General features: G+C 40.9%; 1 protein-coding gene across 1 annotated transcript; it reads left to right on the top strand.

Annotated features, from left to right (window-relative positions):
- Positions 1-183: 183 nt before the first annotated feature.
- Positions 184-15043, top strand: LOC111578201 (heparan sulfate glucosamine 3-O-sulfotransferase 6-like). Its single transcript, XM_023284851.3, has 2 exons — positions 184-1004; positions 13728-15043. Exons 1-2 carry the CDS (start codon positions 499-501, stop codon positions 14344-14346), a joined length of 1125 nt encoding a protein of 374 aa, XP_023140619.2. The 5' UTR covers positions 184-498; the 3' UTR covers positions 14347-15043.
- Positions 15044-16332: the final 1289 nt, after the last annotated feature.

Below are 16332 nucleotides of genomic sequence, written 5' to 3'. Positions count from 1 at the left end.
GTGATTTTCCTCATTGCCATTTAAATTAAAAGCACTTTATTTTCATTGTGTTGAATTTAAAAGCATGTTTTTTCCTCATTCAGCTTCTATAAGTGGGGATGTATGAGGCATGTTTGTCATAAAGCATCAGGAGCGAAGGGTGGAGACTTCTTTGTGGGCGTTGGAGAAGAAGAGGAGAAACCTTGAATGAGAGATTAGAGGACCTCAGAGCGCACAGACACACCAGGCTGCACAGTCTCAGCCGGATGCACATTAAATTACATTTTTTTACACGATTAAAACTCATTAGAGGTGATTTTTAGCCAAAAAAATCTTAATATTATGAACTTTTGGCACATCTTCTGTCAGTCCGCTGCTGAGGGAAGCTCTCCATGTGATGCCTCACCTTTGCGCAACAGGTTCCGCTCCACACATTTAACCTTCTCCAGCTCCATGTAGGAAGAAGAAGAACATGCTGTCACCGTTTCGGCCCTTTGGCACCGAGCAGGAGATCAACTCATGGGATGTAGTGGCTGCAGAGTCAGGCTCAACTTTGGGAAGGCGCTGTCCAGAGTGTCGGTGTTCCTCGCCATGGTCCTAATCTTCACCTACTTCTTCTACTGCCTCACCGGCTTCTGCGACTCGGTTCCGAGGACTTTGTACAGTCAGGGAGCTCTAGAAGGAGACTATGACACTTTGGACGATCGTCGCCGCATTCTGGAGGAGCGGGGACCGCGTCTCTTCCCTCCGCGGAACCGCACAGCCTCCGCGGACGCGCAGCAGGTGGACGCAGCGGGAGGACTGGCGCGGCGCATGTCGGAACCGGAGGGCGCACCGAGCAACGGCATCCCGGTGTCCAACACGTTCGGGACCAAAAGGTTCCCGCAGGCGATTATAATCGGCGTGAAGAAGGGAGGAACCCGCGCCCTGCTGGAGTTCCTCCGCATCCACCCGGACGTCCGAGCGTTTGGCGCTGAACCGCACTTCTTCGACCGGTTCTATGATAAAGGGCTGGAGTGGTACAGGTAGGTACAAAAACACACCTGCAGATGTGTTTGGCTTGTAGCTCAGGTCTGGTAACTTTGGAGAGATTTACGCACCTTTTACAACATATAAAGACAGACTCAACTTTAGAGAAGCACATGAAGCCAACATGCACCGTTTTCCCAAAAGACATCATTTTAGTCCCAAAACACTTTTTTATTTGCGTATTATATGGATGTCATCTCATTCAGTGAAGGATGATGAATGATTTGAGGCTGGTGTCACCTGTACAGATGTGCTGATGTCTCGTGTCAATCGAAGGTAAAGACACATTCTGGCTGATGGATGCATCCAGATCAGCTCAACACAATATTCTGCAGGACTGCTGAGTCCCATGAGGGCACTTTATCATCCTGACAGCCATCTAAACCCCATTTATACACTTCAACATGACGTCTCCTACTAGCACTTTGTTGTGAGGAAGCCGTGCAAGCATCAGTCACTCCTCTAATGTGACATAAAGTATATAAACCTCACAGTTAGTGTCATCATTTCTGGTATAATATGTTGATCAGCTGCTCTGCTTGGGGCTGACCAGAGCTATCATTTGGGTGCAGTTAAGGCCCTAACGGAGGATTTAGGTCCACATGTAGCTGCTCCTGATCATCTCCAGATGCTCTACAAGCTTCTGCTGGATGTGATCCCAGCTGAGCTCTGAGCGCTGCAACAGGACGAGAATGTTTTAAAGACCTGAGAGGCAGAAAGGTGCCGTGAGATCAGAGGAAGACAGGTCGAAGAACTCTGATAGCAGGATGGTCCTCCGTGGACTGAGGGGTGTAATTTAATCTTCTCTCGCCTTGTTTTTCCTTCACCCCCTTCGCTGTGTTTTAACTGAGAACATAAGGACACATGGAAGCAGTTTCGCCACTGATAATTTTAGCGAGCTTCCCTCTTTTTCTGTCTCTCTCTGCATGCACAAACACATGCATGTTGTCACTTTACCCCCTTAAATGCTATTCCCTCTGTTCCTCTCTTTACACCACATTTGAAGCTCGTCTTCATTTTATTTAACCTTCCCACCACTTTCTGCCCCTGTGTTTTGTTTCTTTCTATCTTCTTTTCTCCTCACTACTCCACCATGGTATGTGGAAATACCTGTGGCAGTCCTGGTGTTTCCAGAGCATGGCTTTTTTATGTGTTCCTGTGTGTTTCAATTAGCCCAACTGGTGCTGTAAAGCTGTTAATGTGTTCGTTTTGCTCATGCAGCAACACTTACACGGCCTGTAAACGTTAGATCAGTCATGCAGCAGCAGCAGCGGCGTCGTTTAAAACTTAGCAGAACAACAACATGAACTTGTGTTATGGACTGAACCAAACTGTAACCATTTAAGTAAATTGTGCATCTAAATCACTGCAGGACAATTTCTAGTGGATGTAATTTAATATAAATGCTGCCGTCTTGTTGATTTTTAGAGTTTTTTGGTGACTTTAACTGACAACTGAGATGGAGCAGAGTTGGAAGGATTAACGCAACAATAGGAGGAGACAAGAGCAACGTGATCTGGGGTGAAATCACTGAGAGATGATTCCTCTGTTGTCACCGAATAACAGAAATTGGGGAGAAATCTGTAAGTCTCAGAGAGCAGAAAGAACTTCTAAATGTTGAAGAAGCAGACTGTGGGTGAACAGAGGGTCAGATCACTGTCACATCTGGAAACAAACACCTGATGCAGAAACAGAAACTTTATCTTGTTGAACGTCATCTGCAAAGCTTATGGATGTACAGAATCATTAATTTATATACGCTGGCTGTCCAAAAAACAAGTCACCACTTGGATTTAACTGAGCAAATAGGTAAGATCCTTCCATTGGATAATTACTGCAGTGATGAATACGTTTCAGCTGCAACAACTTATTTAACTCTAGCTGATGCAGTGAGGAGCTTCTCATTTCTTAAACATGTTGGAAGACATATCCTGTGGTCATGGAAAGGATGTTAATCTCTCAGAAGAGTCAAATTATTGGCCTGCTTCAAGCAAAGAAAACAACTAAGGAGATGAAACTACTAAAATCAGGTTAAGAACCGTCCAACACATTATTAAAACCTGAAGATAGTGGAGAACCATCATCTGTGGTCAGAACAAACTCTTAGATGATGGTAGGAAATCAACAGTAGAACTCAGGACTATGTTTAATAGTGAAAGGAAGAACATTTCCACATCACAATATGAAGGGATCTCAAAGGATTGGGACTAAACAGCTGCTACTCTAAGAAAACCACTGATCAGTGAGGATGATCAGACAAAAAGGCTTCAGTTTGCTAAGTAGCATAAAGATTGGACTCTGGAGCAATGGAAGAAGGTCATGTGGTCTGATGAGTCCAGATTTACCCTGTTCCAGAGTGATGGGGGCATCAGGGTAAGAAGAGAGGCAGATGAAGTGATGACCTCATCATGGCTAGTTCCTACCAGCCTGTGGGGGTTAGAGTTATGATCTGGGGTTGGTCAGGTTCAACATTATGTTCCCAAAGAATGAGGTCAGCTGACTACCAGAAGATACTGAATGATCAGGTCTTTCCATCAATGGAGTTTTTCTTCCCTGATGTTCATGGACATGTTCCAAGATGATGATACCAGGATTCATGGGCTCACATTGAGAATGAGTGGATCAGGGAGCATGAGATGGATTGTCCTCCACAGAGTCCAGACCTCAGCCCCACTGAGAATCTTTGGACTTTGTCAGACTCTCCCATCATCAATATAAGATCTTGGTGGAAAGCTAATGCAACTCTGGACAGAAATAAATGCTGTGAAGCTTATTGAAATGATGCCACAATGAATGTGTGTCATTCTCAGAGCTAAAGGCAGTCCAGTTAGGGTTACTTTTTTTATTTGGATGGCCAGTGTACTTTCCCCTGCAGACACGTGTGACCTTTGCATGCTTATCGTTTGTTGTTGTTCATCTCATGATGAATAGCAACCAGCTGCTGCCCGGCTCACATTAACATATCTGAAAAACAGTTTGTGCATCGTCACAGTCCTTGGATGGAGAAATAAGCACGAACTGGATGAACGGCTGCAGTGGACGAGCCAGAGATGTGCGCTGTCATATAATGAGTCTTTGTTGTTGGATCTGCATGCTGGAGACACTTCATACGCTCGGCGCTGTTGTTCCCTCTGCATTGTGTTCTGCGAGGCCACTGCAGGCCTCATCCATGTGTGTTTTCCATCACATTTATCTGCCTCGGCTCTCTCTCCTCTCCGCCCCGTCTGTCTCCTCGTTTGCATGTGTGCATACGAGCCCATTACGGGAATGGAAAAGCCACAAATAGTGCAGAGAAAATGAAGCAAAGATTTAATGATTTTCTGTGTTGTTTTATGGCTTTAAGGGGACTTCATGGAGTGATGGGTTTCAGATGGGACTTTAGAGCCACCGCAGAAAGCTGAAAAACCTCAGCTTTCCATGGCACAATGGTTCTGATTGTCGCAGCTTTGTCACCATGAATGAGTTACTTTTTTTCTTCTTATATGCTCAGTTAATGACGCTAAAGTGAACACATTTGTATTTGTTGTTTTTTTAAGACTCAGAGGAACATCCTGCTGCAGAAACGTCCATATGTTTTACATACAAAAGGGTCATTTCTGCATTTCTGTGTGAGGAAAAACTCCCATTCTCGAGTCTCATCAATATTTTGAAAGCTTATCAATCGGCTGACCTACAGCGTTGACACTAAAGGCCACGTCTGATCGGATTGCTATTAAAATATAGTATAAATCCTTTAAGGGCAGTGGGACAAGGGCAGGCAGAAATGCCAGCGCTGCTGAAAATTACATCAGTCGTGAAGCAGTCATAGATTTATGTAAATGAGCGAGCAAAGTGATGACAACAGGTGAAACTAGCATAGAAGTATGCTGATTTTTAGGCGCTTCTTTTACATATACATACAAATATATGTCGTAAACAACTAAAACAAATGAGAAAATCTTAATTTACATTATGTCAACATAGATCTGACTGTATTTTTTCAACTGGAAATAGATATTTTATCATCTTGTATTTTTAAAAACACCCAGTGTTTTGAAACATTCATTTTCTTCATTAATCTGACTAAAGCATTCTAATAAAAATGAATTATTACTGCAAAAATACTGCATAAATCATAACTACTGTCATTCAACAGTGTTTTCCAGTTTAATTAATGCATTCTTCCATCAAATATGTAAGTTTAGAGACATTGATTCAAACAAATCCTCAATTTTAGTTAAAAAAACAGTTTTGTAGCGCTAATGTATTCATTTTACCTCCATTCTAATGAGCTGTGCTTCATTGGTTTGATGAGACTTTACTGTGTTTTTCATGCTATTGAGCAGTTCTTGTGTGCATGTTTTATTTCAGAAATAGGAGGTGGGATTTAAGTACTTAGCATGTCAGCCTGGGCTTGGTGAAAATGGACTCGGAGCAGCGTTTTCCAGATCGAGGGTGATTTTCCCGACACCTCGTTGTGCGTCCAGCCCTGAGGCCATTAGAGATGGCGGCTGATTGGTGTAACAGACCAGGAAGTTTGGGGTTGTTGTGTGTTTTAATGGTGCTGGGTTTTGGCTGCAGTCGGGTGTAGGTGGTGTTACAAGGTTTGAAAAAGGCCCACACTCACGCCCCATATGGTGGGAATTATAACAATTTGAGGTGCGTTGTGGTCCATTTTGGGGCGCCTGTAAAAGTTTTGGGAGGTTTCAGTTGTGTCGTTGGAGCCCTGTGTGAAGAATTAATGGTTTCGCTGCAGTTGGCCAAAAGGAAATGTTTCAGATACTTGGTAGTCATGCTCCGCTGCATTGCCATTTCCACAAAAGAATAGCATGAGCCTGATGAGATGGGAGTATCCAATGGAAATACGATGATGTTGCTCCAGGGAAGTTTTAAAAAAAAATGTTGGTTTAGCACACAGAGAGAAAAATTACATGGTTTGAAACGATTGAAGAACGAGTTTGACAAAGAGAGACACGATCATGAGATTCTGTTTCAGCTCTGGGTTCATATGACTTACTGTTTGGGTTCAAAACTCGACTATCAGAAACTGAAAGTTGGCTTCAAATGCATCTTCACAGTGTGTGCAGAAACAAGACTGAGTCTGCGGATTTAGGCATCGCTGTGCTAAACTTGTTGATTATGACAATGCAAACATGCTCATATTTAGCAGGTGTGAATGTTCACCACCTTAGTTTAGCATGTTAGCATAGTATCCATCCATCCATTATCTATACACCGCTTAGTCCTCACTAGGGTCATGGGGGGAGCTGGAGTCTATCCCAGCTGACTTGGAGCGAAGGCAGTAGACACCCTGGACAGATCGCCAGTACGTCGCAGGGATACATGTAGAGACAAACAATCACACTCACATTCACACCTACGGACAATTTAGAATAATCAGTTAATCTCAGCATATTTATGGACTGTGGGAGGAAGCCGGAGAACCTGGAGAAGACCCACACATGCACAGGGAGAACATGCAAACTCCATGCAGAAAGATCCCGGGAAAGCCGGGACGTGGACTGGGGATCTTCTAGCTGCAAGGCGAAAGTGCTAACCACCAAGTCACTGCGCAGCCCCTGTTAGCATATTAGCATTGGCTAATATGCATCCATCTGTCCATTTTCTTCTACTGACTTGGGGTCGCAGTAGCAACAAGATAAACAGCTCATGAAAGAGTTTCTTTAGCAACTTTTTCTGGGTAGTCCTAAAGCATTCCCAGGCCAGATGAGATATATAATCACTCCAGCAAGTTCTAAGTCGACCCCAATGTCTCTTCCCAGTTGGACGTGCAAAAACCTCCAGCCAAAGTTGCTCTGGATGCATCCTAATCAGATGATTGAATTCTCTCAGCTCGTTCTTTTCAACATGAGGAAGCACCGACTCTTTCCTGAGAAGTTTGAATTCTTAACCCTGTCTTTAAGGCTGAGCTTAGCCACTCTACGGAGGAAGCTCAATTTGGTTTTTCGTCATTTCCTTTAAATACAAAAAAATCTGTGTGTGTCGCTTAACTAAATCTGTCTTTTTTATTTAGCAGTATTTTCTGCTTTTGGTACAAAAACTTTCCACAATGCTCCACTCTAATCAGCATTTCTACCCTTGTGAGCTCCGCTGCTTTCATGTGCCAATTGCTGCAGCCGTTATCGAACCTCCACATCCTGTTAAGACTCCCAATTATAACCGGACAGTCATAGGCACTAATTATCCAACATAAAGTATTTCATTTTTTATAGTCGACCACCCCCAACAGCCTCCTGTTCCCCACAAAAGCACACACACGTATGATTTTACCCACTTTCTTGCCTCCACACGCTCATGCTCGGTGTAATGGCAGCTTCTGTGGTACTTCAGCTCGCCTCCTGTTGAGAAAACATTCTACTAACTCCATTTCTGCGTCGTTATTGATAGGAGGAAAACATCATCTCGTGTATTTAAAATCTGCGTGTGGCTGCAGGCTTTTCTCAGAGGGATCCAGCCATCCTCTCACCTCCGTCTGTGTAGATGTTTGGTGTGTTGCTGGTTGAAAATGCACAAAAAATACATGTTTTTATGATGCCATAGCTCATCCTGAGGCAAAATTTGGCTTAATTTTTGTTTCTTTCCAGCTTTGGAACATGATATTCGCTCAGGTTTGTGTTCAGACAAAGAATACGGAGACAGCATGGCGGCGTTAGCATCCCACAGATAATAATGGCTTCTCTTTAGTGTGTGTGTGTGTTACACATTTCTTGCATGTTCATGTGCTCTCATGGTGAACTTTTCTGCTTTGTCACTGCAGTGCACCAAAATTTAACTTCAATCCAAAGTTTAGCCTTTTGGCAAACGCATTAATTTGCTTTCCTGCAGCGATTTATATGAGGTTTTTACCACTCGTTAGTCTGTATTAGCTGAGCTTAACGGCAACATTTCAAACATTAATGTACAATACAAATTACAACTTGTGTTTTATCTATTAGTGGAGGCGTAATCGAGGTTCCCACGCTCATCCATGGCCTTCAGGCTGCTCCTGTCACCCTGTGAGCACAACAACACCGCTGGGAAATGTTTCCCTCGGTTTGTCGTCTCTCTCTCATTTTTACGGCCTTGATTTTCCACCACCTCTTTAATTGGGCCTCAGTTGAGAAAGCTCTCGGATGCAGAGACGCCTGCCAACGCAGAAGTCGGTGTTTAGTGTAGATGGCGCAGTAAATGGCTATAATAACCCGTGGAATTTTAGATCTGTTTCTGCTTGAGAGACTGACATGATAATTGGATTTTTTTTTGGATCTTTTTTTCCTCTCCTACAATCGGCTCCACTTTCAGGGCCTTTTGTTTGGACGCTACAGGGGATGTAGCTGCACGGCTTCAGCAGGAGAGCCCATAATCTTTGGGGGCAGGAAGTCTCTCGGCCACATCCTTGTTGCCAGGGTTTTTATTTAATCTCCTGATCCAGACATATCGGTGGAGTAATCAGCTCTGCAGCACTTCAGGGAGGAAAAGCGCTACATCCTTTTAACAGCAGGGAGTTCCAGACGAGTGTGGCCAGTCAGCGAGGCATTCCAACACCAGGCTAAACAGAAAACATGTTTGTGCCCCGAGTTCCTCCCTGTGCACATTTACATACAACAACAACACACTAAAACATAGTTTAGAAAAAAGATGTAAAAGATGCTTTAAAGCAGGGATGTCAAACTCATCTTCGTTCAGGTCCACATTGAGCCCCATTTGATCTCAAATGGGCCAGACCAGTAAAATCACAGCATAATAACCGATAAATAAGCACAGCTACAAATTTTTCCCTTTAAGTGCAAAAAAGTACATTCTGAAAATGTTCACACTGAATGAACTGTCCTTTTACAAAACATTTTGAACAGCCTGAAATTTCTTAAGAAAAATAAGTTCAGTTTCAACAATATTATGCCTCAGTTTATCATTTACACATTTAACTCAACAAAAAAAAGACAAAATATTACAAAAATGAGGCACAAAATGACAAAAACAAGACACAAAACAACAAAAGCAAGACACAAAACGACAAAAAATGAGACAAACGACACGAAACAAAACAAAAAAGACAAGTAATTAGGCATAAAAGTTACAAAGCAACAAAAAAGGGACAAACAAGACAAAAAATGATAAAAGTATGAAACAAAAGGACAAAAACAATCCACAAAATAATGAATAAAGCAAAACAAAATGACAAAAAGACAAAATGACACAAGTGAGACAAAAAGAAAACACAAAACGACAAAAATGAGAAACAAAATGACAAAAACATGAGACAAACATCAAAAATCTGACAAAAAAAGAAAAAAAACACAAAAACAAGACAAAATATTACAAAAATGAGACACAAAGAACAATGAGCAATCTAGTATTTTACTTTAGGATCAAAACAACTTGTCATGGTCTAGAAGTTATTTTAAATTTATAGTACAAATAAATTTACAATGTGCAGTTAATGTCTTCTCTGTAATTTTTTCACTTTACAAAGTCGTCCTGCAGGTTTGACACCCCTAAAGAATGTGAAGATGCTGTGGATGAATCATCTCTCATGTGTTTACAGTTTCTCATGACATGACACGCAGAAGACAGATTTATGATGGAAAATGGCCTTTATTGATTCTGTGATAATGACACTGATAGTGATGAGGGAGGTAGAGACCGGGAGGAGTGTGTGTGGGGGGAGGAGAAGCCACAATTCATTAACTATTCATGAATGTGGAAAGACAACTTCTGGTCAATTACTGAAGTGTCACTTATGCGAAGGACGAATCCAAGGCTGCGGGAGAGGACAGAGAGGATGATGGGAGCTCAGATTCTCATCAGTAAACACCGACACCTCCCAGCTCAAATATGTGTGTGTGCAGGAACATTCACACACACAGAAACACACACTCCGAGGACGATCTGTCATACAGAGACAGACGTATTGATCAGACTCAGATAAACAGGGGACAGGCAGGCAGCGATGGGCCATTTGGAGCTCTCGCAATTAGACAGTAATCAATTAATGGTCTTTTATTATGGGGATCATTTAATGGGGGTGGACATAAATGGCTTAACTTTAAGTAAAGGAGGAAGACTCACTCTGGAGAAACTCCAGAGAAGTTTGCTTCCCACTCAAGGACAACTTTTTTACTATTTCAGCTCAGCAGGAATGTGCAAATGTAAAATATAAAAATCCATCCATCCATTATCTATACACCGCTGAATCCTCATTAGGGTGCCAGAGATGCTGGAGTCTATCCCAGCCGACTTAGTGGGAAAGTTCACCTGGACAGGTAACAGTCTATCACAGGGCTACACATAGAGACAAGCAATCACACTCACATTCACACCTACAGACAATTTAGAGTCACCAATTAACCTCAGCATGTTTTTAGACTGTGGGAGGAAGCCGGAGAACCTGGAGAAAACCCACACATGCACAGGGAGAACATGCAAACTCCATGCAGAAAGAACCAGGGACCTTCTAGCTGCAAGGCGACACTGCTAACCAACAAGCCACTGTGCAGCCCTAAAATATAAAAATTTAGAAGAAATATCATATGCACAAGTGCATCTATGAAAGCTTTCTAAGAGAGCTTGTTTGGTGTATTAAGAAATGTAAACAGTAGTTTTACTGATGTTGCACATCTGGATATTGCACTTTGCTGAACATATGAAAAAGTAATGGCTTAAAGTAGCGCAGAAAATATAAAAATGTGCAGTTTTATGCACGTAAACATTCAAATATGTGTAGTTTCATGAAATAAATACAAAGTGCATAAAGTTTACACTCTTAATTACTCTGCTAAGGAGGCGGAGCCTTGGCAGAGTTTTGTGATGATCGGCGTTGGTTTGTCTGTCTGTCTGTCTGTTAGCAACATCACTCAAAAACGGACTAACAGATTTGGATGAAATTTCCAGGGAAGGTCAGAAATGACACAAGGACCAAGTGATTAGATTTTGGCAGTGATGCAGCTTATAGTCTGGATCCACGGATTTGTTAAAGATTTCTGTATCATTGCCAGATAGCAGCACAGCGTCACTGTAACTATGACAACAAGTGAACGCTACGTCAGCTGCCTGCTGATGATCACATGATGGTGATCCTACTACAAAGTTGGAAATGATACAAGGAACAACTGATTAAATTGTGGGGGTGTTTCTGAGTCCCATCAATTCCTGCTGCCCGCTACAAATTTAGGTCATGTGATTCAGTATCTGTACATGACGTACACATGCATAACACACACCTGTGTTCACTGCAAGGTTTGTTTGTTTGTGGGTACATCTATATTAAATGAACACGTTCTATGTTGCCGTGATTTCTGTAACAAAGTTTTTCAAACAAAGCTAAAACTTACATTTGTTGGTTGCAAACACAGCTTCAAAGGAATTTTGCTGCTGATTATGTAAATAAGCAGCTGTTTACTGGCTTTGTATAATATGTCAGTTTCACCTTTATAACTTATTAAACTGCCCTGAAGTGGACAGAAGCGTCTGTTAATGCAGGTTTATTTAGCTTTTAAGTGGTTAAAGTCAAATTTCTGGACTCTGGACCTTCAAAATATACTGTACTGCTGCTTTGTGTACTTTAAAACTATGCAAAGGGCAAAGTCAGGCTTAGCTGAACTTTAGTTCTCTCACATGGAAAGGGAAAAACACATAATGTAGGTACAGAACAGTCAAAACTCAGGTAAGACAAGAATGTTTAATTTTCAACTGGTTTTGCTGTTGATTTTTTATTTTAGAAGCTGCCAGTTGATATTTTTACACCAACTTGTAAAACCAAACTATAACTGTAGTACAACGTTACTTTACGAATACTATAGTTTGCTTTTTAACCCTCTAAACTGTTTTTTCTCTCATTTTTACTCTTTTTGATGTCATTTTTCACTGCAATATAACGTCTTGCACTCCTATGAAAACAACAACCACGAAGAAAGAGAGAGAAGTTAAAAATGTACTTTGTGCAGGACACCTTTGATTATTTAATTTATAAAAAATGGAAAAATCTGGAATCAGTATGCACAAGATTTTTCCAAGTGCTTACAGGTGTTACTAATACTAGAAAAACCTACATCCTATAGATATTTTACAACTTTTTAAATAAAATTTTGAACTTTTACATCCAGATTTGTCTCCTACTTTCTCTGTGTACGTATATAAAACTTCTGCTACAAATTGTAACTGAAATATCACAATTTTAAGCTCATTTCCTGACATGTTGGTGCATCACAGAGTTTAGTTCAAGGGCTGACTTTCTTTCTGTGATAAATGGTGTAATTTTGGTGACTTTTAAAAGATAACATGCCTTTAAACCTGAGTGTACAGAGAGTTAATAATCAGCCAACCAGTGTTTGACCACTAAAATAACTTGGAAAATGAAGATAAACTTCCCCTACATGTCATTTTTATCTCTGAATGGCCTCTTTTCATTGACATTTCGACTTAGAACTTCCAATCCGAAACAAATAAAGCACATGTGCTCCATTACTTGTTTATTTTATGGGAAACCACATGAACGCTCTCCGTTTCCAGTAACACACTAAAGGACGCTGTTGAGTAAATGGACTACAGACAGTTTCGTTTCATCGTTTTGAACTTTGCTCATCGTCCATTTGTCACGCAAAACAATTTGTTTCCGAAATCCCCCCGCGAATCTGGCTTGCGAGGTCTGTTGAATGTAAACACCAGAACAAAACGACGGATGTGTTGAGCGGAATATTACCTTCAGAAATAAAAACCGTCTGTGCATCAGTGCAGGAAACATTAAGGAACAGGAGGCGCACATATGTAGTTTGTGAAGAAACCATCTACGAAGATAAATCACTAAGTTGCTGATTATTGGTTTAATTACAGATTAATACACATTGGATTAGGATGCAGAATCGCCGTGACACATAATTTAGCACAGGTCTTCCCACTGGTAGCCATATGTTTTGCACACTAGCTGAGCTCAGCAGCTCGCCATCCTGCTCGCACTTCCTGCAGACTTTGGTGTGTTTGAGTCCTTGTAGGAACCCGAGGGGGAGGCGGGGGAGACGGGGCGAGGGGCCGGGGTGGGCACTTTGCTGTTGCAGGAAGAAGAGGGGGAGGAAATCTGTAGGAAATTGCTGTTAAGTGGTTCTTGAGGCTTTGTGGTTTTGACTCATCGGGCCCATAGTGAGCGGATGGTCCTGTTCTACAGACGCACAGCGAGACTCGGAGGGGCTGTGGAGCTTTAATCACACAGATTCCAGGGACCAGAGTGTATGATGTGTTTATCTTTTCATGTTCCTTTACTGCAGGTTTAGTTGCTTCAACATGTGAAAAGTTGCACAGACTTTAAGGTCATTCTCAAATGTGAAGGGAAACTGCAACTATGTGGGTAAAATACATGCAACGTGACAAATTATCACCCAAATCAGCTCAACGGATCTTCTTCATGTCTGAAATGTAGACTAGTTGAGGGAAAAGAAAGTGGGATGAAGCAACAAACTAGTTGGTGCAGATAAACAATCAGATGTTTATCTCAGAAGCTAAACACTAAAAGTATATTTCGAAGTTGGCCAGAAACTCCAAATAAGTTTTACTGTTCCCCTGCAGTTGTCGGACATATGTATGGTTAAATGTTGCCCAGTTTTAAAGACAATAATATGTCAGATTTGTGTTTATATTTGTTGTGCTGCCCCCCAGTGGCCAAAAACTGAAAAACTAATGAAGCAGGTGTCTTTGGTTGGTTTGTGATGAATCAGATTTCTTTCTCTGACAGTTTTCATCTGTGTTTTCAGGAACCTGATGCCTCGGACGCTGGACGGCCAGATCACCATGGAGAAGACTCCGAGCTACTTCGTCACCAAAGAGGCTCCAGGTAGAGTCTGCACCATGAACTGCCGAACCAAGCTGATCGTAGTGGTCCGGGATCCGGTTACGAGGGCCGTGTCCGACTACACCCAGACCCTCTCCAAGAACCCGGGCCTTCCGTCCTTCCAGAGCCTGGCCTTGAAGAACTCCTCCACGGGGCTGGTCGACACCACATGGAGCGCCGTTCGCATCGGCCTCTACGCCAAACACCTGGAGAACTGGCTGCAGCACTTCCCGCTGTCTCACTTCCTGTTCGTCAGCGGTGAGCGGCTGGTGTCGGATCCAGCTGGGGAGATGGGTCGAGTTCAGGACTTCTTGGGTTTGAAAAGGGTGGTCTCGGACAAACATTTCTACTTCAACCAGACTAAAGGTTTCCCCTGCTTGAAGAAGCCGGAGGGGAGCAGCAGGCCTCGGTGCCTCGGGAAGTCTAAAGGCCGACCTCATCCTCAGATCCCCTCCGAGGTGCTGCAGAGGCTCCGAGACTTTTACCGGCCCTTTAACCACCAATTCTACCAGATGAGTGGGCAGGATTTTGGCTGGGACTAACACAGGAGAGTCTTTATTTACTGTTTCCACGAGGCTAAAGTTCTCAGGGAGAGACAAAGTCCATTCGGCTTCGGTGGAATCGACCAGACGCAGCATTCATGAACTGTTTTGTTGACAAAGTGCTGCTAATATGCAAGTTACACACATAATTATTGGCTTAGCTATTAAACCACTAAACCATCTCCTGCCTTTCAATATCACTTTCTTCATGTTTTGTCTATAAAATAAGCTGATATTTATAGTTTCTGTTGATATGAAATACAAGAATTACTTTTTTTTAAATGAAAGAAATGTATTTATTAGATGACGACACGTTAACTCACGTCAACGATACTCCGTTTATATTTTCATTGCATTTACTGTTTCCAAAAGGCCTCTAAAGGATGCTACATATCTGTAATATACCAATGATACCTCACGTGTAAATAACAAACTGAAAACACACATACACACATTCCATTTGTAGGTATTTGTAGATATTTTTCCCCTCAGAGCTGCATCATATTCTATATTTTAATTGCTTTGGACGGTACCAACTGTATCAGCTGTTACTTAAATAAATTCCTATTTTGACCTGTGATTATTTGGAAACCATTTTGAGCTCCATATGTAAAGAATGCAAGAGTGGAATGATGTATATAAAAACTTAAATGATTTTCTTTTTCTGTGTTGTGAAGTAAAGTTTTTTCTGATATGACATTAGTGGGATGTTTCGTCACTTTTTATTTAAATTTTTCTCCATATGTTGAAGCAGAAATACACAGAGCTCCATTTAAAACCTCCACAGGATACTTCTGTCTGTCGAACACATTTTATGGTCTTTATCCAAAGTTTTTCTCATATAAAGTTTTTTTAAAAATGCAGTTTAAAAGTGGTTAAGTAGCCCATTAAGGTTAGAATAACACCTGTGATAGAAAAAAAAGCCAAAGTAAACCTTCTGGTTTCTGTTCCAAAGCCTCATTAATAATATTAAACACAGTATAATCTTTCTCTGCAGGATGTCATGTAACTTGATAACGACATTGTTTGATCAATATTTATGCTTTTTGCTTCCTTTAGTGAGCATCAGTTCCCATAAACCCTAAACTATAAAACATCATAAAGAAGTTTAGTCAAGTCAAGTCACCTTACCTGAACTGATTTTAAAATGTCTAATTTTTATTTAAAGACCACTCCAGCATTTAAAAAAAAACTTTTTATAACTTCAGACATTGTTGAATAAACTTCTAAGAGTTCACTCAACTCATTAAAATAAGTTATAAGGAACAAAAGTATAATATAAGCAGACTTTCCAGAATGCATTGTTAAAGAATTAAGACTTCTTTTTTTTACATAATTTAAGGAACAGATGTAGTGGAAACTCTTTAATACACGTCAGATTAAGTTATGGTTGTTTTTTCCTCATGATAATAAAAACATTGTGCAAAGAGAAAAAAGTTAAATCAGAAAGTTAAACTTAGAAAATGCAAAAGAAAAACAAGTCTGTCTATGACCACAATATGACTAGTTTATTCAACTTAACATTTGAAGTTTAGTGAATTTGTTTTCTTATGTTTAATTAGATTAACTCAGCTAGTTTTACACTTTTGCACCATTAAACTCATTCACCAAAGTGTATTTAACTGTTATTTTTAAGTTAACTGAGGAACTTATGTTTCTTCAAATGATAGTTCAGAGAAAACAACAAGAAAGTCATGAAAACTACATTTAAATGCAAAGAACATATTGTTCATACTATATATAACTAATATATATTAATCCTAATGTCACATTAATGCATTCAGTTCACTTTTGTTGTGGAAAAATTATATTTTGATGGTTTCTTGAAACCTTCACGCCAATAAATCTTTTAAAATGGAACTGAAATTTGATTAAATTGTTTACTTTTATCCAAAAATTCTTCAGCTTCAATAGGCTCCCATTCAAAACTGGGAAATTCTCACATGAATTACTGTCAACACATTATTTCCATTAGTCATTATGGTG

The sequence above is a fragment of the Amphiprion ocellaris genome, chromosome 19, assembly GCF_022539595.1.
Source record: "Amphiprion ocellaris isolate individual 3 ecotype Okinawa chromosome 19, ASM2253959v1, whole genome shotgun sequence".
Taxonomy (NCBI): Eukaryota; Metazoa; Chordata; class Actinopteri; family Pomacentridae; genus Amphiprion; species Amphiprion ocellaris.
The sequence above is the reverse complement of the archived record's forward strand: the minus strand, read 5'-3'. Positions and strand labels throughout refer to the sequence as shown.